This window comes from Garra rufa, chromosome 19 (genome assembly GCF_049309525.1).
Source record: "Garra rufa chromosome 19, GarRuf1.0, whole genome shotgun sequence".
NCBI lineage: Eukaryota > Metazoa > Chordata > Actinopteri > Cypriniformes > Cyprinidae > Garra > Garra rufa.
The window spans coordinates 40,107,674-40,135,362 of record NC_133379.1 but is presented as its reverse complement, the minus strand read 5'-3'; the positions used below and the strand labels follow the sequence as shown (position 1 = coordinate 40,135,362).

General features: G+C 27.9%; 1 protein-coding gene across 1 annotated transcript in view; it reads right to left on the bottom strand.

Annotated features, from left to right (window-relative positions):
- Positions 1–10,155: 10,155 nt before the first annotated feature.
- The window catches only part of LOC141292114 (WD repeat-containing protein 7-like), an 80,846-nt gene continuing 63,312 nt past the window's right edge, over positions 10,156–27,689 (bottom strand). Inside the window, exons 8-10 of the mRNA XM_073824069.1 lie at positions 24,803–24,902; positions 16,007–16,111; positions 10,156–12,534 (exon numbers count right to left, since the gene is read on the bottom strand). Of these exons, the coding sequence (XP_073680170.1) occupies positions 12,331–12,534; positions 16,007–16,111; positions 24,803–24,902 (409 nt within the window). The 3' untranslated portion in view covers positions 10,156–12,330. The remainder of the gene's footprint in view (positions 12,535–16,006; positions 16,112–24,802; positions 24,903–27,689) is intronic.

Genomic DNA, 27,689 nt, shown 5'->3' with positions numbered 1-27,689 from the left:
AGTAGATCAACAGGTGGAGAAAAGGTTAATGACTCAGTTTGTACAGACGGACAGCAGTGACACATTACAGTAATGAACACTCACACGCTCACCTAGTGCACTAAACCAGCTAAACACTTCAACACCATACACACTGATTTCATTTAAAGATATTCAGGATTTATCCAAAATCACTAGAAGAAAAAATAAACACGTACATTAGTATATACAAAAATGATTTTATTTATTATTTATAAATATATGAATGTCATTTTATATTTTAATTTTGTATTTATAATGTTATTATTTTATTTAAAAATATTGTATTGTTGTTTTATTAATATTATTTATTATTATAAATTTACTATTATTAATATTATATATATATATATATATTTTATTTGTATATTATTTTATGGTATATATATATATATATATATATATATATATATATATATATATATATATATATATATATTTATTAAATATACAAATGTTATCTGTATTATATATATATATATATATATATATATATATATTAGAGAGCGGATCGGGCTGCATCTTTCTGTCTGAGCCCGGTCCGCGTCCGATAGAGCAGTAACTGAACCCGACCCGCGTCCGACAGGCATTAAGATATTTATGTCCGAGCCCGATCCCAGCCCGACACAGTTAAAATCTAATTTTTTTCTCATACTACTGACACATGCACTTTTTTGTGTGAAAAGCCCGCTTTTATTAAGCAACTGTAGGAAGGCGTTCGGAAATGTCAACAGATGAGAGCATCAGCGCACATGGGGCAAAAAGCGCCGTTATAACACAGGCGCACATATTTTAATCACAAAAACGAACCTTTGCATCAAGTGAAACAGGCCCATTGGCTACCTACTAAGCAGTTTTGAATTTTATATGATCAATGCCTTATCTCGCTGATGTGACCGACCCCGACTCGAACCCGAGCATCCTTTCTAAATATCTGTCCGAACCCGGCCCGGCCCATCGGGCTCAGGTCGGGTATCCATCCTCTAATATATATATATAATAATATAATATAATAATATAATATAAAATAATATATAATAATAAAATAATATAATATATAATAATAATAATATTGTATTGTTATTGTTTTATTAATATTAATTAATATGTTATTATTTATTATTTTATAATAGTTATTATAAATATATAATATGTAAATCTATATTATTATTAATATATTACTCTATTTTATTATATTAATGCATTAATATGTTATTATTATTAGTTATTTTTATAATATTTTATTATATATAATATATTATTAATATATTCATTTTATTAATTAATATACTCTGTAAATATGTTATTGTTATTATTTCTTTAAATATTGCATTTTTATTAGTATTAATTTTTATTTTATATTTGTAATACTATTTTTTTATTTGTATGTTATTTGTATATATATATATATTTTATTTTATTATATTAATGCATTATTATATTATTATTATTAGTTATTTTACTATTATTTTATTAATATATTATTAATATATTATATTCATTTTATTAATTAATATACTCTGTATATTATATACATTATTATATACATTTAAAATATTATATTTTATTATTTCTTTAAATATTGCATTTTTGTTTTATTAGTATTAATTAATATATTATTATTTACTTATTTTATTATATTTTATATGTATTATTTTAATTTAAAAAGTATTTTCTTTATCATTTCTTAATATTGATGTATTTATAAATACTATTATAAAGTATTTTTTATTATTTGTGTGTGTGTATATATATATATATATATATATATATATACACACACACACACTATTTTATTATATTAATGCATTATTATATTATTATTATTAGTTATTTTTATAATATTATTTTTATTATATATATTATATACATTTTATTAATTAATATACTCTGTAAATACTTTATTATTATTTCTTTAAATATTGCATTATTGTTTTATTAGTATTAATTTATATATTATTATTAATTATTTTATTATATTTTATATGTATTCTTTTAATTTAAAAAGTATTATTTTCTTTATCATTTCTTAATATTGATGTATTTATAAATACTGTTATATATTATTTTTTATTATTTGTATATTATTTTATGGTATATATATATATATATATATATATATATATATATATATATATATATATATATATATATATATATAAAATATTATAATATTGTTAATATAATTAACATATAATTTTACTTTTAGTAATATTAATTCATATATTTTGTCAGTATTTATTTTTTATTATATGTTTTCAGCACTGATATTAATGATTGTTTCTTGAGTAAATCAGAATATTAGAATGATATTGGAATAGACACTGAAGACTGGAGTAATGATGCTAAAAATTAAGCTTTGATCACAGAAATAAATTACATTCGAACAGATATTCACATAGAAAATGGGTATTTTAAATTAAAATACGATTTCACAATTTTACAGTTTTTACTGGATTTTTGAGAATAGGAGATTTCTTTAAAACACACAAAACAAGAAAACCTGACTCTAAAATATTGAACAGTAGTATATAAATACATACAAATAAACTTACCTTTTTTCGTAGCTCTCTAGATAGACTCAAAAGAACTTTATCTAATAAATACCTGTTAATAAAACTGACAAAAGTTAATTGAATATCCTTTTTCACATTGAAATTTGTCACATGAATGAGTTTAACATAAGACATTATTTACAGATCATTTTAGTGTTTCAGCACATCCTGAATTAGAAGAATCATATTTAGCAACAATTTGACTGTGTTTGTGCCCTTCAGCTGTCAACTGACGGACAATGTGTGTGTCTCCCGGTGAGTGTGTTTGTTCTCAGCGTCTTCTTCGACTATATATATATATATATATATAACTTATATATATTACAAATGAAGCTTCATATTATGAGAAGGTAACTTTATACAACCTTTACATCCTGCATTCATTGCGAAATTAGCTTCCTCCAATCTAAAAAAGCAAGAATCGAAAAAGAATCGAAACAACAGTGAGGAATCGATTCCAGAACCAGGAATCGGAATCGGAATCGGAATCGATTCCAAAATTTTCGGAATCAAACAGCCCTAGTTTTCACAAAATCATCAAAATCCCATAGACTTACATTGAGGAATGTTCAAATGAGCCAACACTATTCAAACTCCAACTGTCAAAATTCAAATTTAAACTGCCAGAATCCCTTGAGACTTAATCAAACTGCCCTTCTAATATTTCTAATCCATTCAAACTAACATTCGATCTAATATTTCTAATCTGTTTAACGATCTAGCCTAGCCTAGCAACTACAATCATGCTAGTGACATGCTAATCGTCCAATCTATCTATATACAGTTCAAAACTTTAAGCTTTTGTAGCTGCTTCAACCTTTCAAGCTAGACTTTCTAGAAACATGCTAGCAACTTGCTAATCAGGATAGAAACATTCTGAAAACATGCTAGCAAATTGCTAATTATGTTGGAAACATGCTAGCAACTTGCTAATTATGTTGGAAACATGCTAGCAACTTGCTAATTATGTTGGAAACATGCTAGTAACTTACTAATGTTAGAAACATTCAGAAACATGCTAATCATGCTAGAAACTTACTAGTCAGGCTAGAAACATGTTTGAAACATGCTAGCAACTTGCTAATCATGATATAAACATGTTAGTAACTTGCTAATCATGTTAGAAACATACAAAACATGCTAGAAAAGTGTTAGAATCATGCTAACTACTTTCTAATCATGCTAGCAATCTATCTATCTCTTTTGTAGCTGCTTTAACCTTTCAAGCTAGACTTTCTAGAATCATGCTAGCAACTTGCTAATCATGTTAGAAGCGTGCTAGCAACTTGCTAGTCAGCCTAGAAACATGCTAACGACTTACTAATCATGCTAGAAACATGCTGGAAACATGTTACCAACTTGCTAATCACTTTGGAAACATGCTAGCAAATTACTAATCATGTTAGAAACGTGCTAGCAACTTGCTAGTCAGCCTAGAAACTTGCTAATAACTTGCTAATCATGTTAGAAATTTGTGAATGACATGCTAGAAACATACTAGCCATGCTAGAAAAGTGTTAGAATCATGCTAATCACTTTGGAAGCATGCTAGCAAATTACTAATCATGTTAGAAACGTGCTAGCAACTTGCTAGTCAGCCTAGAAACATGCTAGCGACTTACTAATCATGCTAGAAACATGCTAATGACATGCTAGTAACTTGCTAATCATGCTAGAAACTTGCTAATGACATGCTAGAAACATACTAACCATGCTAGAAAAGTGTTAGAATCATGCTAACTACATTTGAATCATGCTAGCAACATGCTAATCTTCCAATGTATCTACATAAAGTTCAAAACTTTAAGCTTTTGTAGCTGCTTTAACCTTTCAAGCTAGACTTTCTAGAATCATGCTAGCAACTTGCTAATCATGTTAGAAACATCCTAGCAACTTGCTAGTCAGCCTAGAAACATGCTAGCAACTTGCTAATCATGTTAGAAATGTGCTAATGACATGCTATTAACTTGCTAATCATACTAGAAACTTGCTAATGACATGCTAGTAACTTGCTAATCATGCTAGAAACTTGCTAATGACATGCTAGAAACATACTAACCATGCTAGAAAAGTGTTAGAATCATGCTAACTACATTTGAATCATGCTAGCAACATGCTAATCTTCCAATGTATCTACATAAAGTTCAAAACTTTAAGCTTTTGTAGCTGCTTTAACCTTTCAAGCTAGACTTTCTAGAGTCATGCTAGCAACTTGCTAATCATGTTAGAAACGTGCTAGCAACTTGCTAGTCAGCCTAGAAACATGCTAGCGACTTACTAATCATGCTAGAAACATGCTGGAAACATATTACCAACTTGCTAATCACTTTGGAAACATGCTAGCAAATTACTAATCATGTTAGAAACATGCTAATGACATGCTAGTAACTTGCTAATCATGCTAGAAACTTGCTAATGACATGCTAGAAACATACTAACCATGCTAGAAAAGTGTTAGAATCATGCTAACTACATTTGAATCATGCTAGCAACATGCTAATCTTCCAAGTTATCTACATAAAGTTCAAAACTTTAAGCTTTTGTAGCTGCTTTAACCTTTCAAGCTAGACTTTCCGAAGCCAACCTAAAGTTGTCTTGACAAACTTTTTTAATCTAGTTCCGTCATCCAGACACTCAGAACACCTTAGAAAAGAGTTTTGCAAGGGCGAATCAGCATTCATGTTTTCTTCAGAGAATGTAAAACTCCTAATTAAAATGAAAAATAAAATGCATGAATTAATGTTAATTAAACCACAGATTAATGAGCGATGGATTAATTGAACACAGCAGCAATCTGAGATATTGACATCATATTCTCCGCTGGGAGATGAAGAGCAGTTCATGATGACTGGACTATTTTTTGTCCTGTTGGAAAGTTTTTTTTCTGCTTGTCTGAAATACTGACAGACTAAAAAAACAACATACATAAATAAATAAAACCACAATAAAATTAAAAAAACAAAACAAAAAGTGATCAAATGCAAAAGAAAAAATACATAAAAAATTGCAAGACATTTTTGACAGCAAAAAATAGCAAAACAGTTGAATAAATATAATAAAAAAAACAATAATAAAATAAAAACAAGCAAAACATAATTTTGATCTTAACATTTGATATCTGTAAAATTAGCAGAATTATTAAATAAATACATTTAAAATAATAATAAAATAAAAAACAGCATTTTTTATATTAACGTTACATATTTGTAAAATTAGAAAATACCAGAATAAATGATTTAATTAAAAATAACAATAAAATAAACAAAAACAGCAATAAAAAACGTTTAAAATCAATACAAATAATATTAATAATCATAGATACTAAATAAATCAAAACAAAACAACAAAATTGTGACATTAATATTGGACTTTGCTGTTGGTATATGAAAATAAAAACAATAATTAAAAATGTGATAACATGTTTGACTTTAAGTTGTTGATACCTGCAAAAATGGCTAAATAAATGATTAAATTATTAAAAACAACAATAAAAACAACAAAAACGCTTTTCATATCGACATTTGATATTTGCAAAAAAATAAAAATAATACTGAAAAAAGCAAAATAAATGAAAGTAATTGAAAAGAACAAAAACTGCAATAAAATGCTTTCAGTGTTTGCAAAAAAGTTTGAACTGTTCATACCTTCAAAAAGCTAAACAAATAAATCAAAATAGCAAAAAAATATATATATTGTGATGAAAATAAAATAAATAAATACTAAAAATTTAATAAAATGGAATAAATATCTGACAAAAATGCTAAACAAATAAAATGAAAACAAAAATGGAATAAAACTGAGTAATTACTAAACATTTGATATCTGTAGAATTATTAAATAAATACATTTAAAATAATAATATAAAATAAAAAACAGCATTTTTTATATTAACGTTAAATATTTGTAAAATTAGCAAATAACAGAATGAATTATTTAATTAACCATAACAAAATAAAAAAAACAGCAATACACAACTTTTAAAATCAACATAAATAATAATAATAAACAGATACTAAATAAATCAAATCAAAACAACAAAATTGTGACATTAATATTTGACTTCGAGCTGTTGGTATCTTAAAAAAATACATAAATAAAAACAACCAAAAAATTGTGATAACATGTTTGACTGAGTTGTCGATACCTGCAAAAATGGCAAAACGAAACGAATAAATAATTTATTAAAAACAACAAAAATGCTTTTCATATCCACATATATATCTATCTACACACACACATATATATATATAGTGACCCTGGACCACAAAACCAGTCATAAGGTTAAATTTTACAAAACTGAGATGTATATATAATATGAGCTCAGTAAATAAGCTTTCTATTGATGTATGGTTTGTTAGGATAGGACAATATTTGGCCGAGATACATCTATTTGAAAATCTGGAATCTGAGGATGCAAAAAATCAAAATATTTGAGAAAATCACCTTTAAAGTTGTCCAAATTAAGTTCTTAACAATGCATATTACTAATCAAAAATTACATTTTGATATATTTATAGTAGAAATCTAACAAAAAATCTTCATGGAACATGATCTTTACTTAATTTCCTAATGATTTTTGGCATAAAAGAAAAATCAATAATTTTGACCCATACTATGTATTTTTGGCTATTGCTACAAATATACCCCAGCGACTTAAGACTGGTTTTGTGGTCCAGGGTCACATATATTAGTCATTCTAAAAATGTATATTTGCAAAATGAATAAAGAAAGAAAATGAAAACAACAAATACATTTGTGCAAAAATGTCTGAGCTGTTTATATTAACAATAAAACCAACGAAAGTGCCTTTCATATTGTCATTGATATTTGCAAAAATAAAAAATCATATATTAACTATAAAAAAAAAATAATATTTGCAAAATGAATAAAGAAAGAAAATAAAAAACAAAATAAAACTGTTCTAAAATGTCTGAGCTGTTGGTATATGCAAAAGCATCTAAATAAATAAATATTGATTAAAACAGATATTGACGTAATTTTCTCCAGTGAGACGCGAACAGTAATTAATGATCATTAGTGAAATTTCGGACTCCAAGATGAGCAAGAAATGTCAGTGATTATCATTAATTCCTGATGAATATGAGTTGAAGTGATGGGCTCTATAATCTTCATCAGTTCTGCTAATGATGAGCTTTGAGAAATGTTGTATTTTCCCACTTCACAAGATGAATTCTCCGGCAGCGCTGATAATGGCCACAATATTTCACGTTGGCGAGGACGTGCTTCTGTTCTTACTGTCGTTTAGTGAATCTGAAGCGCTTTCTCGTGACCCTGAGAGGAATCAAATCTCCACAAAACGGCTGGAAAATAAAATCTTATTTATTCACTCTCAGAAATAACATTAGGCTGGAGAGGAGACTGAAGTAAACTGATGCTCTCTATTAGAGCGAAAACCACTGAAGATCTGCTCACATTGAGAGAAAAAACTAAATGAAACGTCCCGATGGACTTCTTTACCGGCTGGGCCAATATCAGACTGTTTTGTGTCTAAAATATCTGTCAAACCAACAAACCAGATCAGCTTTGAGCTGTTGATATCTGCAAAGAATAGCAAATTCAATGAATAAACAAATCAATTAAAAACAACAATAAAATAAATCATATATTTGTTATCTGCAAAAACAAAATAGGAAAAAAATAAATGAATAAATAAATTAAAAACAACAACTAATTACAATAAATTTTGATAAAATGTCTAACTTTGAGCTGATATTTGCAAAAAAAAAACCCACATTAATTAAAAACTACAACAAAAAACTGCAATAAAATGCATTCGATATTTGCAAAAATAGCTAAAATGTTCTATAAAATAGAAAACAACAATAAAATTGCAATAATAAATAGGAAAATATTAATAAATAATAAAAAAACAGCTGATATCTGACAAAAAAATGCTAAACAAAACAAACAAATTAAATTGCAATAAAATTGAATAAATGACTAAAGTGACATTAATATTTGATTTTGAGCTGTTGGTATCTTAAAAAAATACATATGAATGAAAAATAAAATAAAAACAACAAAATAAAATTGTGATAAAATGTTTGAACTGTTGATATATGCAAAAGCAAATAAATAAATAAATATTGATTGGAATTATAATTAGGAATAGGTAAGAAATAGGAAAATATTAATAAATAAATAAATTAAAAACAACAAAATACAATTTTGAGCAGCTGATATCTGACTAAAAAAAATGCTCAAATAAAATGAAAAAGAAAATTGCAATAAAAGTGAATAAATGACTAAATAAATCAAAAGAAAACCACAAAATTGTGACATTAGTATTTGATTTTGAGCTGTTGGTATCTTAAAAATACATATGAATGAAAAATGAAATAAAAACAACAAAATAAAATTGTGATAAAATGTTTAAACTAAATAAATATTGATTGGAATTGTAAATAGGAATAGGTAAGAAAACAGAAAAGAAAATAGGAAATAAATAGGAAAATATTAATAAATTAATTAATAAAATAAAATACTGATGAAATGTTTGACTTTAAATAAAAATTAATGAATTAAAAACAAAAAAAATACAGTTTTGAGCAATAAATAGTAAAAAAAATTACTAAATAAATTAATTAAAAACAACAAAATATTGAGATATTGAAATATTGTGATAAAATGTTTGAACTAAATAAATATCGATTAGAATTATAAAAAAGGAATAGGTAAGAAAATAGGAAATAAATAGGAAAATATTAATAAATTAATTAAATAAAATACTGTGATGAAATGTTTGACTAGAAATAAAAATTAATGAATTAAAAACAAAAAAATACAGTTTTGAGCAATAAATAGTAAAGAAATTACTAAATAAATTAATTAAAAACAACAAAATATTGAGATTGAAATATTGTGATAAAATGTTTGAACTAAATAAACATCGATTAGAATTATAAAAAAGGAATAGGTAAGAAAATAGGAAATAAATAGGAAAATATTAATAAATTAGTTAAATAAAATACTGTGATGAAATGTTTGACTATAAATAAAAATTAATTAATTAAAAACAAACAAAAATAAAATGTTTGAACTAAATAAATAAATTTATTGGAATTATAAATAGGAATAAATAGGAATAAATGTCGATTCAAAATTCAAAAATAATAAAATAAAATATTAATAAATATATATAAATTAATTAAAAACAAAAAAATACAGTTTTGAGCAGTTGGTAATAAATAAGAAAATATTAATACATAAATTAAAAACAACAAAATACAATTTTGAGCATTTGTTATCTGACAAAAAAATGCAATAAAATATTTTCAAAATGGCAACAAATTTGAGGAATAAATGTAAAAAAAATGAAAATAATGATAGCAAAAAAAAAACGTAATAAAACATTTACCTTTGAGCTATTGATATCTGAAAAAAAGCAAATAAATAAACCAACAATAAATTGTAAATACTATACTGTCAACAAAACCAGTTAGCAATGTATTAATTATTATTAATTGTTCCCTGTCGAAAATACTTGTGTATGACATGAGCAAGAGCAAATTTGTAGATGTGCTCACGCATTTGTGTGAATAAAACAAAAACGAACAGAAGATTCTCACGTTTACCTTTATTAACACAATTACACAACAAGATTTATAATCCAGATTTGTTGTCCAGCATTAACAGCATTAAAGCACAGCCTGATATAGTCAATGTTGTACCGTTATTTCTCACTCACACACACTCACACACACGAGTCTCGAGCGTTTCACATCTAATCTACAGATAAAGCATTTGTATTATGTCCATTTACATCACGAGTCGCATCAAAGTCGCCTGAACATCGTACAGCCGCAAGAAAGACAGAGAGAGAGGAAATAACTAATATATGCAGGAAGAAAATCAATCATCCTATGATTAGAGTTTTGCGTCAGTTCACGGGACGTTCAAGGACTTTTCCATTAGTCGAAACACACACAGATCATCGAAACACTCCGCTCTAAACCTTTATAACTCATATTTTAAGAATCTGATCTCACAAGCGTGACGCAAAACTGACTGATATTCCTCTGACAGAAGCATGGAGAGAAAAATGTTTTTATTTTCTCAGAAACGTGTGAAAAGTGTCGACATGCTTCATTATATTCATCCAAAAATCACAAGATAAACAGAAGAAATTAAATTCATATTTTAGGAGCATTAAGGTTTAATTATGTTTACTTAATCATTATGTTTTGGTGGTTTCATTACAGTTGTGTTAAAGAATTTTATGAAAAAAAGTTTTTTTTTTTTTTAAATTCTGTATATTCTGTATTTATTTTTTATATTTATATTTAAATTTATATATTTTTCTTACTTTTATATTACAGTAATATTTTTTTGAACCTTGAAATGTGTTAAAATGTCATAATAATCCTAAAATTATTATTTAATTAATTATTTAATTAATTAATTATTTGGTGGTTTCATTACAGTTGTGTTAAAGAATTTTATGAAAAAAAAAAGGTTTTATTTTTTTTATTCTGTGTATTCTGTATTTATTTTTTATATTTATATTTAAATTTATATATTTTTCTTACTTTTATATTACAGTAATATTTTTTTGATCCTTGAAATGTGTTAAAATGTCAAAATAATCCTAAAATAGCCTTATAAAATTTTTTATTATTTTATTTTATGCACAGACAATTTAGGCTACTTTACAACCATTAACATTGAACTACTGAACTCGATGCTAGATATAATTAATCCTTATGTTTTTGTATTGTGATTACAATTATTTTCATTAAAAAATAAAACAAATTATATTTGAGTTAGCCAATTTATTATATATATATCTCAAAATTTTGGGATCAGTAAGATTTTAAATGTTTTTTAAAAGTCTCTTACGCTCATCAAAGTTCTTTTTAATTGATAAAATATAATGGAAAAAAGTAATATTATGAAATAATATTGCAATTCAAAATAATTGTTTTTTATTTGAATATACTTTAAAATAGAATATATTTTATTATATTTTATTAAGATTTCACACTATTATTTTTTTCTGTATTTTGATCAAATAAATAGAACTTTGATGAGCATAATAATCTTACTGATCCCAAATTTTTTATGTTGTTGATTTTGGGATGAAATCCTGCATATATTCAGCTAAAAGTAATTTCTCAAACCTCTAATGCTGTTGTGAAGTGGCAGACGCATATTTAATTGACTAATAGACACCTCTATCAGTGGATTACAGCAGACGGCGTGCGAGAAAAGCGAACGCGACAGTTTTTAAACGTGTATTTCAGCGCCAGTGACGTCACACCAACCAACAACTCACAAAAACACAGACAACAGCAAACCGAAAGAGTTCACGACTACAACACGAGCTCAAATAAAAATCATTCCCCAAAATAATTCCTATGATACACGATATCACGATATGATTGGAGTCATTCAGTACGAATGAGGATTCTGTGATTAGAAATAAGGTCATTTCTCAGGTTTCGGAGATGAAGCCAGTGTTTTTCTAGAGCTGGAATGATAACATCAACTGGTGAGATTTGTGCAAATCAAACAAGAATAAAATTCATATCAGCTTCATCGGAACGAAACGTCGCTTGACCTTCAAGCACAAAAACACAAGTGTTAGTGACCTGCAGTCTTCATAAATAGTCAAAAAGAACAACACTTTAAATAAAAAGAGGAATGAAATGAACACCGACGGGTGTGGAGAGTGTAAACCAGTTAACAGCTCAGCTGGGAAGGTCAAAGGTCAAAGGTCACGGCGACCTCTGAGCCCTCAGACCATGAAGCGGTGCTCCTTTCCGTCGTGGGCCATGAGGATGACGTTGCGGTTGGAGGTCCAGATGAGCCGGGCCAGTTTGAGGGCGTTCTGAGATCCGGGCGACGCCGGCTGGACCGGAGGAACCTGATAGGTTTTAATGCAGCGGAGCTGAGGAGCCGAATTCAACATCCCGATGCTGCCTAACAGAGACGTGTTCATCTGAAACACAGACACAGAGAGACGGGCCTGGACTCAATGTTCTGCATCGTTCAGAAATCAACTTAAAATGCTTTTACATTTCAGTTCAGCTCCTGAATCTGAAAACAGGAAATAGGTTGCAAGCAAACATGCAAAATTGGAATTCAAATTTAAATCTGAGTAGAATTAAAACACTTCAAAATTCAACAATTAAATATTTTTTACTATGAAACCAAAAATTGTCAAGGCAAACTTTAAATGTTGGCTAGAGAAACCCCTTTTTGAAAAAAAAAAAAAAGTCTAAACAGCTTTGATGTTTATAGGCTTATAGGCTTGATGGATAGATGGATGGACGTAAAAACAAAAGATGGACAGATGGACGATGAATGGACAAATGGATAAAATGGTAGATGGATGAATGGATGGAAAGATGGATGGATAAAATGGTAGATTGATGGATGGATGGATGCATGAAAAGATGGATGTGGATAGAAAAAAAGATGGACCAATGGATGGATAATTGATCGATGGATAGAAAGATGGATGAATAAATGATGGACATATGGATGGATAAAATGGTAAATTGATGGATGGATGGATGGATGGAAAGATGGATGACAGAATGACAGATGAATAAAATGATGGACAGATGGATGGATAAAATGGTAGACGGATGGATGGATGGATAAAATGATGGACAGATGGATACAATGGTAAATGGATGGATGAATAGAATGACAGATAAATGAATGTATAAAATGATGGACAGATGGATGGATAAAATTGTAGATGGATGGATGGATAAAATGATAGACAGATGGATAGAATGACAGAAGATGGATTGAAGGATGAACTGATAAAATGATGGACAGACGGACGGACGGATGGATGGATAAAATGGTGGATGGATGGATGATAGAAAGATGAATGGATGACAGAAAGATGGATGATGGATGGATAAAATGGCAGATGGAGGACTGACAAAATGATAGACGGATGGATGGATGGATGGATAAAATGATAGACGGATGGATGGATGGATAAAACGATGGACAGATGGATACTATGGTAAATGGATGGATGAATAGAATGACAGATAAATTAATGTATTAAATGATGGACAGATGGATGGATAAAATGGTAGATAGATGGCAAGATGGATGGACAGATGGATGGGATGAGAAATGAATAGATAAAATGATAGACAGATAGATGGACAAAATAGTAGATGGATGGATGGATAAAATGATGGACAGATGGATACGATGTTAAATGGATGGATGAATAGAATGACAGATAAATGAATGTATAAAATGATGGACAGATGGATGGATAGAATGGTAGATGGATGGATGGATGGATGAACATGGATAGAATGACGGATGGATGGATTGAAGGATGAACTGATAAAATGATGGACAGATGGATGGACAGATGGATGAATAGATAAAATGATGGACAGATAGATGGACAAAATAGTAGATGGATGGATGGATAAAATGATGGACAGATGGATGGATGGATAAAATGGTAGATGAATGGATGGATGGAAAGACAGATGAATGGATAGAAAGACTGATGGATGGATAAAATGGTAGTTGGATGATTGATGGATGGATGGATGATGGGTAAAAAATGGATGATGGATAGATAGAATGACCGATGGATGAATGGATAAAATGACGGACAGATGGATGGATAAAATGGTAGTTGGATGATTGATGGATGGATGAATGAATAAAATGATGGACAAATGCATGGATAAGATGGTGGATGGAAGGATGGATTGTTGGATGATTGATGGATAGAAAAATGGATGCTGGATAGATGGATAAAATGGTAGAGCGATGGATGCTGCATGGAATGGCTGATAAGGTTTTTATTTATGTCTACATTTACATTTACATTAACATTTCTAGTCATATTGACATTTAGTTTTATATTTTTATTTAATTTCATATATTCTATTCTGTATGTCATCGTTTTTGATATTTCCACTGATTCTTTAACATGCAATTATTTACATAAGAATTGATTCAGTTCTAACCGAGAAAGCGAGATGCCAGAAATCACATGATCACACACTGCAGAAAACAGACAAAAATCTGAACAAATTTGACAAATCCGAACATGAGATGGTGCCATGTAAGATAAGCAAAACACACACACACACACACACACACACACACACACACACACACACACACACACACACACACACACAGGAAGATCTAGAGTTCCCACACACTGAGTCAGTCAGTCTACATGCGCACACACACACAAACACGCGTTCCTCCGGTGCTCCAGAGAGGGGTAGGGCTTCAGCGGTGTCAGACGGCCAGTCGCCCTCATCCCAGCCTGGGCGAGCGAGAGGCGGCAGCCGCGGACGCCTGCGGACCCTGGAGGACTGGAGAATTCATTAGCACACACACACCATTCAGACGGCCCGGTTTAGCCTTACAGTAATGATACCATTAGCCTGGAAGACATTCTTACACACACACACACACACACACACACACACACACACACACACACACACACACACACACACACACACACACACATATATATATATACAGGAAGAGAAGAGAAGACGACTCGACAGTGTTTCTCAAAGACTTGCTCAGGAGACGTCAGCCGCTCTGATTCAGGCGACTGTCCAAAGTTGTTTAAATAGTTTCAGATAGGGCTGGGCCTTATGGCCAACAAACAATCACGATAATTATCATGATAAATGTCAAATTTTTATTTCTTCCAAGTTCAAAGGCAAAAAGAAAGACAGAAGCTGTAAAAACCAGTTAAATTTGACTTTAAAATATTCTTTATGGTCAGAACATAAACACTTTATGGTCACTTTTCCTTAACAAAAATAAATATCTTAACAGAAAAAAATAATTTCTAAGTTCTGCATGTTTTAATGAGTACAGTAATATTGTTTCAAATCAAGAAGCAGGTTTTGTTAACTGATAATAATAATAACAAAACCATTTTGTTGTCTTTTAGAAATACACCTTTGACAGAAGCTTGAGTTAGGATGCAGATGTAGATTTATGTTTATTATCAAAATCAGTCAAAATAGTAGCAACCTTATTTTTATATGATGCATTTTTTGTTCTAACTGTTTGAGTTGTTTTTTATTTTTTTAATTAAGCATTGCTCTTCTATCGTATCGTCCATTCATAAATCGAGATAATAAGAGTTAAAACCACAACTATAGCACCTCATTACCATAATAAAAATGTAATATGGTTCATAGGTATTTGTTTGAAAAACGGAGTCTAAATACATTTAGTATAAATGCATAAACGCTATAGCTTAATCGCAAACAAATACTAGAATTATATTGCTTTGACTATATTATATCCAACATTTATCGAACTCTGGTTATTGTTTATTGAGGAAATTAACATCGTGCAATAATTATCGTTATCGATTTATCGTCCAGCCCTAGTTTCAGATGAAGCACATCAAACAGAGGTCAGGGTTTTACCTGCCAGAAGGAGATGTGGCTGTCAGCGTTGGAGTAGGTGGCCAGGTAACGTCCGTCTGGGGCAAAGGAAACAGCTGTTATGGGTCCTTTATGCCCGTGAATATGCTGTGGAAATAAAAACAGGCACTGGTTTAGACATCTATCTTTCTATATCACTGCTAAAACATCGCATTTATGTCCATCTCTTTCTGTTTCTGACGGCTTCATGTGGCGAGGTTTCGAATTGTACTTGCTTTACACTTAAAGAAATGCCAGTGAGGTCTGCTGAAGAGAGAAAGTGTGTGCTTTAAGAGCTTTATGGGCCATTATGAATCCTGGGAGGGGGTCCTACAGCTGCACTAGTGCATTGTGGGATTGAGACTGGTACCACTGTGAAGAAGAGCGGCTTAAAGTGCCAGCGGAGAAGATGAGAGACAGACAGATGCAGAGAGAGACTGCAGACGTGTCTCATGAGTGTGATTGAAAATAATAATAATAAAAAAATAGACAAAAAAAATGCAAAAATTGTATGCAAAATGTAAATAAAAAACATAAAATCAATACGCGATTGTATTATAAATATATGCATTATAAAGTTATTTAAACTGTATTTTTGAAATGTTTTTGATAATTTTGTAATGCTTGAAAAATGTATTAAATAAAGTGAGAAAAAAAGAAAATAAATAGATACACTGAAAGATTAAATTAATAATAATGAATAAAAATACTAAAATTGTAAACAAAATAAATATTAAAACAAATAAGTGTTTAATATAAACATATGATCACTATAAAATATACAAATACTACATTATAATTGTTATATTAACATATGACATTAAATAAAATTATAAATAAATATATAAATAGTAAAGGTATAATATCAACATATTATATATTATCTCTATAAAATATATCAATATATACTGTCTTATTATTATTACTATTAATCAATATTATGTTATAATTACTTAGAACATTACATAAAATCTTTATTATTTAATCTTTATATTTACTCAAATAAGAGGCATCATACAAAATGCATGTTATTGTTTATTTACTACTGACCTGAATAAGATATTTCACATAAAGGATGTTTACATAAGAGAAAATAATAGTTGAATTTATAAAAATTATCCTGTTCAAAAGTTTACATAAACTTGATTTTTAATACTGTGTTGTTACCTGAATGATCCACAGCTGTGTGTTTTTTGTTTAGTGATAGTTGTTCATGAGTCCCTTGTTTGTCCTGAACAGTTAAACTGCCTGCTGTTCTTCAGAAAAATCCTTCAGGTCCCATAAATTCTTTGCTTTTTCAGTATTTTTGTGGGTTCGAACTCTTTCCAATAATGACTGAATGATTTTAAGATTTTAAGAGACTCATGAAACTATTCCAGAAGGTTCAAACACTCACTGATGCTTCAGAAGGAAAAGAAAAGCATTAAGAGCCGGGGGGGTGAAAACTTTTGCAATATTAAGATCAGGGTAAATTTAACTCATTTTGTCTTCTGGAAAACATGTAAGTATCTTCTGTAGCTTCTTAAGGGCAGTATTAAAGGAAAAAAAAAAAAAAAAAATGAAATTTAGACAGAATAAGAAAAATGTACACATCCTTGTTTTGTTCAAACAGCTCTAAATGCATTTTTTCCTTCTGAAGCATCAGTGAGTGTTTGAACCTTCTGTAATAGATGCATATGAGTCCCTCAGTTGTCCTCAGTGTGAAAAGATAGATCTCAAAATCATACAGTCATTGTTGGAAAGGGTTCAAATACACAAAAATGCTGGAAAACCAAAGAATTTCTGGCACCCAAAGGATTTTTTCTGAAGAACAGCAGGCAGTTGAACTGTTCAGGACAGACAAGGAATAAACAACTATCACTAAACAAAAAAACACAGCTGTGGAGCATTCAGGTAATAACAGTTTTACAAAAAGGTGATATTTTATAAATTCAACTATATGTAAGTGTTTTTTATGTGAAGTATCTTATTCAGGTCAGTACTTAATAAAAAAATAACATGCATTTTATATGATCCCTCTTATTTTACTAATATAATTAACATTTTTGCAGATTTTCACCATTGGATGTTGTTCATTACAGACACCATTATTTGAGCTCACTTTTTGAGCATCTTATATACTCACGTCACATGTTTTAGTTATTTATTTATTATAGTAACATATTTTTTAGACTTAGATTGCATACCTCAATTACTTTCTTGATTAAAGCATTATAAAACATTTTAATAATTGCATTTTGTCATCTATTTTAACACGTTTTCATGACTGAATTCAGTTTGAATGCTTTTTCTAACCCAAAAACCCGACTCTTCAGACGAACACAGACAATATTATGATAAAACACTCCTAGGTTGTTTGACGCTGCAGGACAGCAGAGCATCAGACGTCTGTATAATCGCCAGTGAACGTGTGTTTGATCAAATCACGCCGAAATGAACGTCAGCTCATCTTCTGAGCGGCTGGGGGAATGATAAACAGCCGCTGTAAAGCAATAATCCGTCCGAGCCGTCAGAGAAAACGCTCTCATAACGCAGCCATTCGATTAAAGACACATGCGGCGTTATGAGAGCGGCTCGCTAACGTAATCTCTCGCAATTAAAGACCAAACGCAATGAAAACAGCCTCACCTGACCCGCGTCTCTAATGAAAATCTGACAGCTGAAATAAAGGCACAGAGCGGCAGAAATATTGGACTGTCAGATCACCACAGCTCATACAAAACTTCAGCAGACAGAAAAATAGTCAAGAGCGAGACTCTTCAGAAAAAAACAACTACTCATGATTTTCTGTGTGCTATAAAGACACAAAGCAGAGTTACTATAGTCAAAACTTAAAGCACACACAGAAAAAATAAGTAAAATAAACTTGAACTTAAATATAAGCAAAACTTTTAAAAAGTACACTTTTTTTTATTTCAGATACTTTCCTTATACAAAAATAACTATATAGACATGCTAAAAAATAAATAAATAATAATAATAAATCACAAAAACACAAATACTAAAGCTATAAATAAAAACTTTAAAAAAAAATTATAATAGTACCTCATTGATACTAAAATAGCACTGTCATGAAGTAAAAAAAATCTACCAAATAAATAAATACACGCACATTAAATATTGGTTTGAGTTTAAATAATTTTCACAAGTGTGATTTAAAATAATAGAAATATAATAATAATAAAAATAAAACGAAATAAGTACAAAAACTATGCAAAATGCATATAAAACAAAACAAAATCAATATCTAATTGTATATTATAAACATCAACATCAATTAATAATAATGTAGTAAGAATACAAATTTTGTAAATAAAATATTAAAAGAAGTGTTTAATATAAATATTACCACTATAAAATATACAAATATGCATTATTATTATTATTATTATTATTATTTACATGTAACATAACAATTAAAAAATAAAAAATAAAAAAATACTAAAAATAAAAAATGTAAAAATAAATATATTATTGTATACTACCAACATATATATTATCTCTATAAAACATAAATATATACTGTTTTATAATAATAATTATTATTACAATAAATATCAAATTACAATAAACAATTTAAATATAATCAGTATAAAAAATATAATCAACATATATATTATCTCTATAAAATATATCAATATACTGTTTTATATAATTATCATTATTAATCAATGTTATAAATACTTGTAACATTACATAAAATCTGCCATAAACAAATACAGAAAATAAAAAATAAATAAATATTTAATATTTTTTAACATTATTAACTTCTGAGGAACCTTTTATGTGTTCATCTCTCAATCATCATTGGATTGGATTGCATCATACGTTTGGATCATTTCAATTCTTCAAATACTAAGATATTATTGGAGTTATAGAGCAATGACTAATATTTACTCTCATTCATTTATATCACAAGCATCATATTTACATCATATAAATATCAGCATCTGCTCAGTAGTCTCTGAATAAAACTAAGCTGCTTTTCCTCCATATTCTCGCTATATAATTCTATATGAGCCTATATAACTATACATGAGCCTTTTTATCATTTTTAGATTTTTTTTCTCAGACTATTATAGTTATACCAGTTTAACACTGAAATAATCTACAAAATTTAAATGGAGACTATACACTAAAAGGCTGATTTAAATGCAGAAGTTTCATCCTTGTCAATCAAACGGTCACTTCCTGTTTAAGTGGGCAGACCTAAATAAACTGCAACTTGAAGCAGACTATATGATGAGATGACATATATGGACACTATATCGACCAAACCAACAAAACAAACACGCAGGAAGAGCTGATGGGAAAATGTGCTGCATCAGGAAACACTGACAAAACACACACACAGTGTTTAATTAGTAAATGCAGGAGATGCCTGACGTTCGGCTGACCACTTCACAGATCAAAAGAAGGACAGATGGCTATGCACACCGGACACACACACACACACACACACACACACACACACACACACACACACACACACACACACACACACTTATATATGCGTTCATGGGGACTAGTGTTGCACTTAAGCAGAGACACCACAGGCAAAAACAGTTTTTTCATGCATCTGTCAAGTTTGAGATTTTGGACTTTTTGGTTTTTCATAAAGTGTTTTTTTAGACCGGTGGAAAGAAAACACCCAAAAAACACTGCAGACGTCTTTCTTTTATAGCACTTTATCTAATTGTGTCAATAGATTTCAATTACGGTGCATTTTTTAAAGGCTGTTTTCGCAAAATGATTTTTTTTCTCCTACACTGAGCCATAAATCTTCACTTCAGTAGCTCTTACACACACCAAACTTGACATTTTTATTCCTGTCTATATTGTGAAGGTTTTTTGCAGAGGGATTTGTTCTTATATAATTTGCTTGATTTTATACACTTTTATTTCAACTTTAATCTCAGAATATTTTGACTTCATTCTCAAAATATTTCTACATTATTCTCAAAATATTTCTACATTATTCTAAAAATATTTCTACATTATTCTCAAAATATTTCTACATTATTCTCAAAATATTTCTAGATTATTCTCAAAATATTTCTACATTATTCTCAAAATATTTCTACATTATTCTCAAAATATTTCTAGATTATTCTCAAAATATTTCTACATTATTCTCAAAATATTTTGACTTCATTCTCAAAATATTTCTACATTATTCTCAAAATATTTCTACATTATTCTCAAAATATTTCTAGATTATTCTCAAAATATTTCTACATTATTCTCAAAATATTTCTACATTATTCTCAAAATATTTCTACATTATTCTCAAAATATTTCTACATTATTCTCAAAATATTTCTACATTATTCTCAAAATATTTCTACATTATTCTCAAAATATTTCTACATTATTCTCAAAATATTTCTACATTATTCTCAAAATATTTCTAGATTATTCTCAAAATATTTCTACATTATTCTCAAAATATTTCTACATTATTCTCAAAATATTTCTAGATTATTCTCAAAATATTTCTACATCATTCTCAAAATATTTCTACATTATTCTCAAAATATTTCTACATTATTCTCAAAATATTTTGACTTTATTCTCAAAATATTTCAAATTTATTCTGGTTGTATTTCGACTTGTAATATTTCGACTTTATTCTCAAAATATTACTACTTTATTTTTGTAACATTTCAACTTTATTCTCGTAATTTCGACTTCATTCTCAAAAGACTTTATTCTAGCAATATTTCAACTTTATTCTCAAAACATTTCCACTTTATTCTCAAAACATTTCTACTTTATTCTCAGAATTTTGACATTATTCTCATAATTTCAACTTTATTTTCGAAACATTTCAACTTTATTCTCATAATTTGAACTTTATTTTAGAAATATCTCAACTCAATAGATTTCAATTAAGGTGCATTTTTTAAATGCCGTTTTCTCAAAATGAGTTTTTTTCTCCTACACTGAGCCATAAATCTCCACTTCAGTAGCTCTTACACACACCAAACTTGACATTTGTATTTCTGTCTATATCCTGAAGGTTTTTACAGAGGGATTTGTTCATACATAATTTGCTTGATTTTATACATTTTATTCCCCCAAAATGGTAAAAAATAGTGTTTCCTCTCTGTTCTAAGTTTTTTTATTATACCTTGACGAAATGAGAGACCCAAAATCCCCTTTTGACTCTAATGTCAAAAAAATTAAAGAATTTTGAAACTGACTTCTTCCAGTGTTTAGATTTTTGTACCAGAAATTTAATAAAACGAGAAAAAAAAAACGAAAAAAAAAAACTTTAGTTTAAAATCCTTTAGTTTAGTTGCTTGCATCTATGTTCTTATTATTAATAACAAAGATAAAATAACTATATTTTGACATAAATTGTTATTGTTTTTTTAAAGGTGTATGCAATGCTTTTTTTAACAGATAAAATAACTATAACCTCCATTTGGATCATCTTTTATTCAATTACTTTTTACCTGTCATTCTATGTTTTTGTTCAGTAGTAGTATCCAGATATTATAGTCAGGTATCATATTGAAGTCAAAATTTTGGTATGGTGACAGCACTAATAGGAACTCTCTATAGTCCGCATAAACCACATATACAAGTGTGTGTGTGTGTGTTTTGTATTGTATTGTAGTGTAGTGTGTGTTTGAGACAGTTAGATTGGACCTCGCAGCTGAATTGATTGAAGGATTGATTTTAGGCTGTTTACAGTTCTCCAGATCAGATCTCTGTGAAATCGCTGTCTGGGGACCCGGCGATCAGATCACATGCACATCCCATAATGCTCTGGCCACGGAGACGCACCATCGCTGATCGCATGCTCATCATCGGGGTTTCAAACTGGATGTGTGACATTCTTTTAAAACTGTTTTAGTAAAAATAATAATTAATAGACTTTAATGTGCAAAAAGTTTGGGGTCAGGATAATGTTTTTTAAAAGAAATTAATACTTTACTTTTGTAACTTCTACTTAATTCCCATAGTATTTCAACTTTATTCGTTTTAACACATTTCGACTTTATTCTCATAATTTGAACTTTATTTTAGAAATATCTCAACTACATTCTCGAAATATTTTGACTTTATTCTCGTAGTATTTCAACTTTAATCTCAGAATATTTTGACTTCATTCTCAAAATATTTCTACATTATTCTCAAAATATTTCTACATTATTCTCAAAATATTTCTACATTATTCTCAATATATTTCTACATTATTCTCAAAATATTTTGACTTTATTCTCAAAATATTTCAAATTTATTCTGGTTGTATTTCGACTTGTAATATTTCGACTTTATTCTCAAAATATTACTACTTTATTTTTGTAACATTTCAACTTTATTCTCGTAATTTCGACTTCATTCTCAAAAGACTTTATTCTAGCAATATTTCAACTTAATTCTCAAAACATTTCCACTTTATTCTCAGAATTTTGACTTTATTCTCATAATTTCAACTTTATTCTCGAAACTTTCGACTTTATTCTCATAATTTGAACTTTATTTTAGAAATATCTCAACTACATTCTCGAAATATTTTGACTTTATTCTCGTAGTATTTCAACTTTAATCTCAGAATATTTTGACTTCATTCTCAAAATATTTCTACATTATTCTCAAAATATTTCTACATTATTCTCAAAATATTTCGACTTTATTCTCAAAATATTTCAAATTTATTCTGGTTGTATTTCAACTTGTAATATTTCGACTTTATTCTCAAAATATTACTACTTTATTTTTGTAACATTTCAACTTTATTCTCGTAATTTCGAGTTCATTCTCAAAAGACTTTATTCTAGCAATATTTCCACTTTATTCTCAGAATTTTGACATTATTCTCATAATTTCAACTTTATTTTCGAAACATTTCAACTTTATTCTCGAAAAATTTCGACTTTATTCTCAAAAGACTTTATTCTTGTAATATTTCAACTTTATTCTCTAAATATTTCTACTTTATTCCGGCATTATTCTCAAAATATTATGACTTTATTCTGGTAGTATTTCAACTTTATTCCTAAAATACAATGACTTTATTCTTGTAACATTTTGACTTTATTCCCATAATTTCAACTTTATTTTCATAATTTCGACTTTATTCTCTAAATATTTCAACATTCTCAAAATATTTCGACTTTAATCTTAAAGTGACACTAAAACCCCATCGCACTATTCATATGTGAACCCTAAAAAATAAAATGTTTTCACAAAAAATATTAACAAGGGATGTTTCTTCAGCATCAAAACAGCATACTAGAATGATTTCTGAAGGCTAATGTGACTTGAAGCCTGGAGTAGTGAACGCTGAAAATTCAGCTTTGATCACAGAAAGTGACATTCACATAGAAAACAGCTATTTTAAAAAAATATTATTTCAAAATGTTCCTGTTTTTGCAGGACTTTTAATAAAATAAATGCAGCCTTGGTGAGACTTCTTTTGGAAAATATTGTAATATATAAAAAAAAAAAAGCTGTCAAGTCTGTCCAGAGTTCTGACTTGTGTGTGTAGATCCGTCTTATCAACTGAACCCAGAGGCAGTGTGTTTCTCTGACAAACACAAACACACACAGAGCTCAGTGCGATCATGTGACCCCAGCTGTGACATCAGGGTCACCTGGACTCGTGTTCACGGTGCCGGACCGGATCGATCGCACAATCTCTCTCTCTGCAGGGCAGCGGCTCCCATCATGCACCCCTGGCCGCTCACACCTGCCCTCTCGCCCTCCGCCGGACACCTGCACGCCAGGTGAGCACCACCCCACCGGCACCCATTCAGACTCACAGCAGAGACGCAGTACGCTTACCTGGCACTTTCCAGTGCGAACGTCATAAAGGGCCACTGAACCTTGACGGGCGCCGACTGCGATGCGATAACTGCGATCGCAGTACGCCACCATATAAAACCTGCAGAGACAGAGATGGAAAAGACGTGAGAGAAAACACGGCTGCATACTGATTCACAGAAGCACACACTACTGCAGGATTGCATGTGCTCCACTTGATCCTCTATTTCTAGTTTTTTAAATTTAAGAATTATTTTAATCAACTTATTATTTTTCTATAAAATAATTCATAACGTCATACATGAATGGAATATTTATTTATAAATAAATGTAACTAAATAAAATAGCCCCACAAAATCAATTTAATACTTTTAATTGTCTTTTTGGTTAAAATAATTAATAAATAATAATTTGTAATTTATTTCCTTATTTGTTTTTTTATTAAATTACTATTTATTTATTTAAATTCTGGACTTATTTAATTTAATTAAATGGCATTTTTAGTATAAAAATTCAATTAAGATGCTAAATAATATTTTATTACAATGGAGTCATAATAAATAATAAACAATAATAAATAAATAAATAATTATTTTGTTTTTTTAAATTAATTTTGTAGACATTTAGCATATTTTTTTTGTATAGAGAATTAAATAAAAATATATATATTTTCATTATAAAAGTCATAATAAATAAAAATCAATAAGTAATAAATAAATATTACTTAAATTACATTATTAAATTATTTTTTTCCCCAAAATGTTTTGTAGACATACATTTTATTTATTTATAAAATATTTATTTATTTTATACATATATTTTATTTTTATAAGCAATAATAAGCAACATAAATAAATGTAATATAAACAACTAAATATAAATATCCCCACAAAATTAATTTAATAATTATTTTTCTATAAAATAATTCATAACGTCATACATAAATGGAATATTTATTTATAAATAAATGTAACTAAACAAAATAGCCCCACAAAATCTATTTAATACTTTTAATTGTCTTAATGGTTAAAATAATTAATAAATGATCATTTGTAATTTATTTCCTTATTTGTTTTTTTATTAAATTACTATTTTTTTTTAATTCTGGACTTATTTAATTTAATTAAATGGCATTTTTAGCATAAAAATTCAATAAAGATGCTAAATAATATTTTATTACAATGGAGTCATAATAAATAATAAACAATAATAAATAAATAAATAATTATTTTGTTTTTTTAAATTAATTTTGTAGACTTTTTGTATAGAAAATTAAATAAAAAATATATATTTTTTTCATTATAAAAGTCATAATAAATAAAAATCAATAAGTAATAAATAAATATTACTTAAATTACATTACTAAATTATTTTTCCCCCCAAAATGTTTTGTAGACATACATTTTATTTATTTATATAATATTTATTTATTTTATACATATATTTTATTTTTATAAGCAATAATAAGCAACATAAATAAATGTAATATAAACAACTAAATATAAATATCCCCACAAAATTTATTTAATAATTATTTTTCTATAAAATAATTCATAACGTCATACATAAATGGAATATTTATTTATAAATAAATGTAACTAAATAAAATAGCCCCACAAAATCAATTTAATACTTTTAATTGACTTTTTGGTTAAAATAATAAATAATAATTTGTAATTTATTTCCTTATTTGTTTTTTATTAAATTACTATTTATTTATTTTTAATTCTGGACTTATTTAATTTAATTAAATGGCATTTTTAGCATAAAAATTCAATAAAGTTGCTAAATAATATTTTATTACAATGGAGTCATAATAAATAATAAACAATAATAAATAAATAAATAATTATTTTGTTTTTTAAAATTAATTTTGTAGACTTTTTGTATAGAAAATTAAATCAAAAATATATATATTTTTCATTATAAAAGTCATAATAAATAAAAGTCAATAAGTAATAAATAAATATGACTTAAATTACATTATTAAATTATTTTTTGTAGACATACATTTTATTTATTTATATAATATTTATTTATTTTATTTATATATTTTATTTTTATAAGCAATAATAAGCAACATAAATAAATGTAATATAAACAACTAAATATAAATATCCCCACAAAATTAATTTAATAATTATTTTAATTTACTTATTAGTTTCCCACAAAATTAGTAAATAAATAAAGAATTGTAATTTATTTCTTTATTTATTTTTCATTAAAGTACTATTTTTTTTAAATTATGGACTTATTTCATGACATTGTGTTTAATTAAATAGCATTTTTAGCGTAAAAAATGAAATATAAATGCAAACAGAGTCATGATAATATGAACAATACAATACAATAATAAATACAATAATATAAAAATAAAACAAACTAATTTTGTAGACATTGTCTAATATTTTTTGTATAGAAAATTCAATCAAAATTACTTTTTTTTTCATTATAACAGTGTTAATAAATAACAGTCGACAAGTAATACATAAATATATTATTTAAATTGTTTAATTACATTTTTTAGGTTTTATTTTATTTTATTTTTTTTAATTGTTTAGACATTTTCTTTATTTAAAAGTGAAAATGCTTTGTACAAACCCCCTCCCAGCAAAATACAAAATAATTTTTTATTTCTAAGATAATGGAATGGCATGCTAAATTAGTACATTAGCATACTAATTATTGAAAAACATAACGTTGCATGCTTCATATATCTCATAATGGTAATATGCAAATTAGATTCAGTCTATATAAGGATATGCATCAATCGCTGTCACCTGAGGTTAGACCTCTGACCTTTTGAGATCAATGAGCTGCTCGTTTGAGCCGTCATCAGTGCTAGAAGTATATCAGTGTCCAATTAATAAAAACGCTTGTTAGTAATCAGTAATCCAAAAGTCACTCT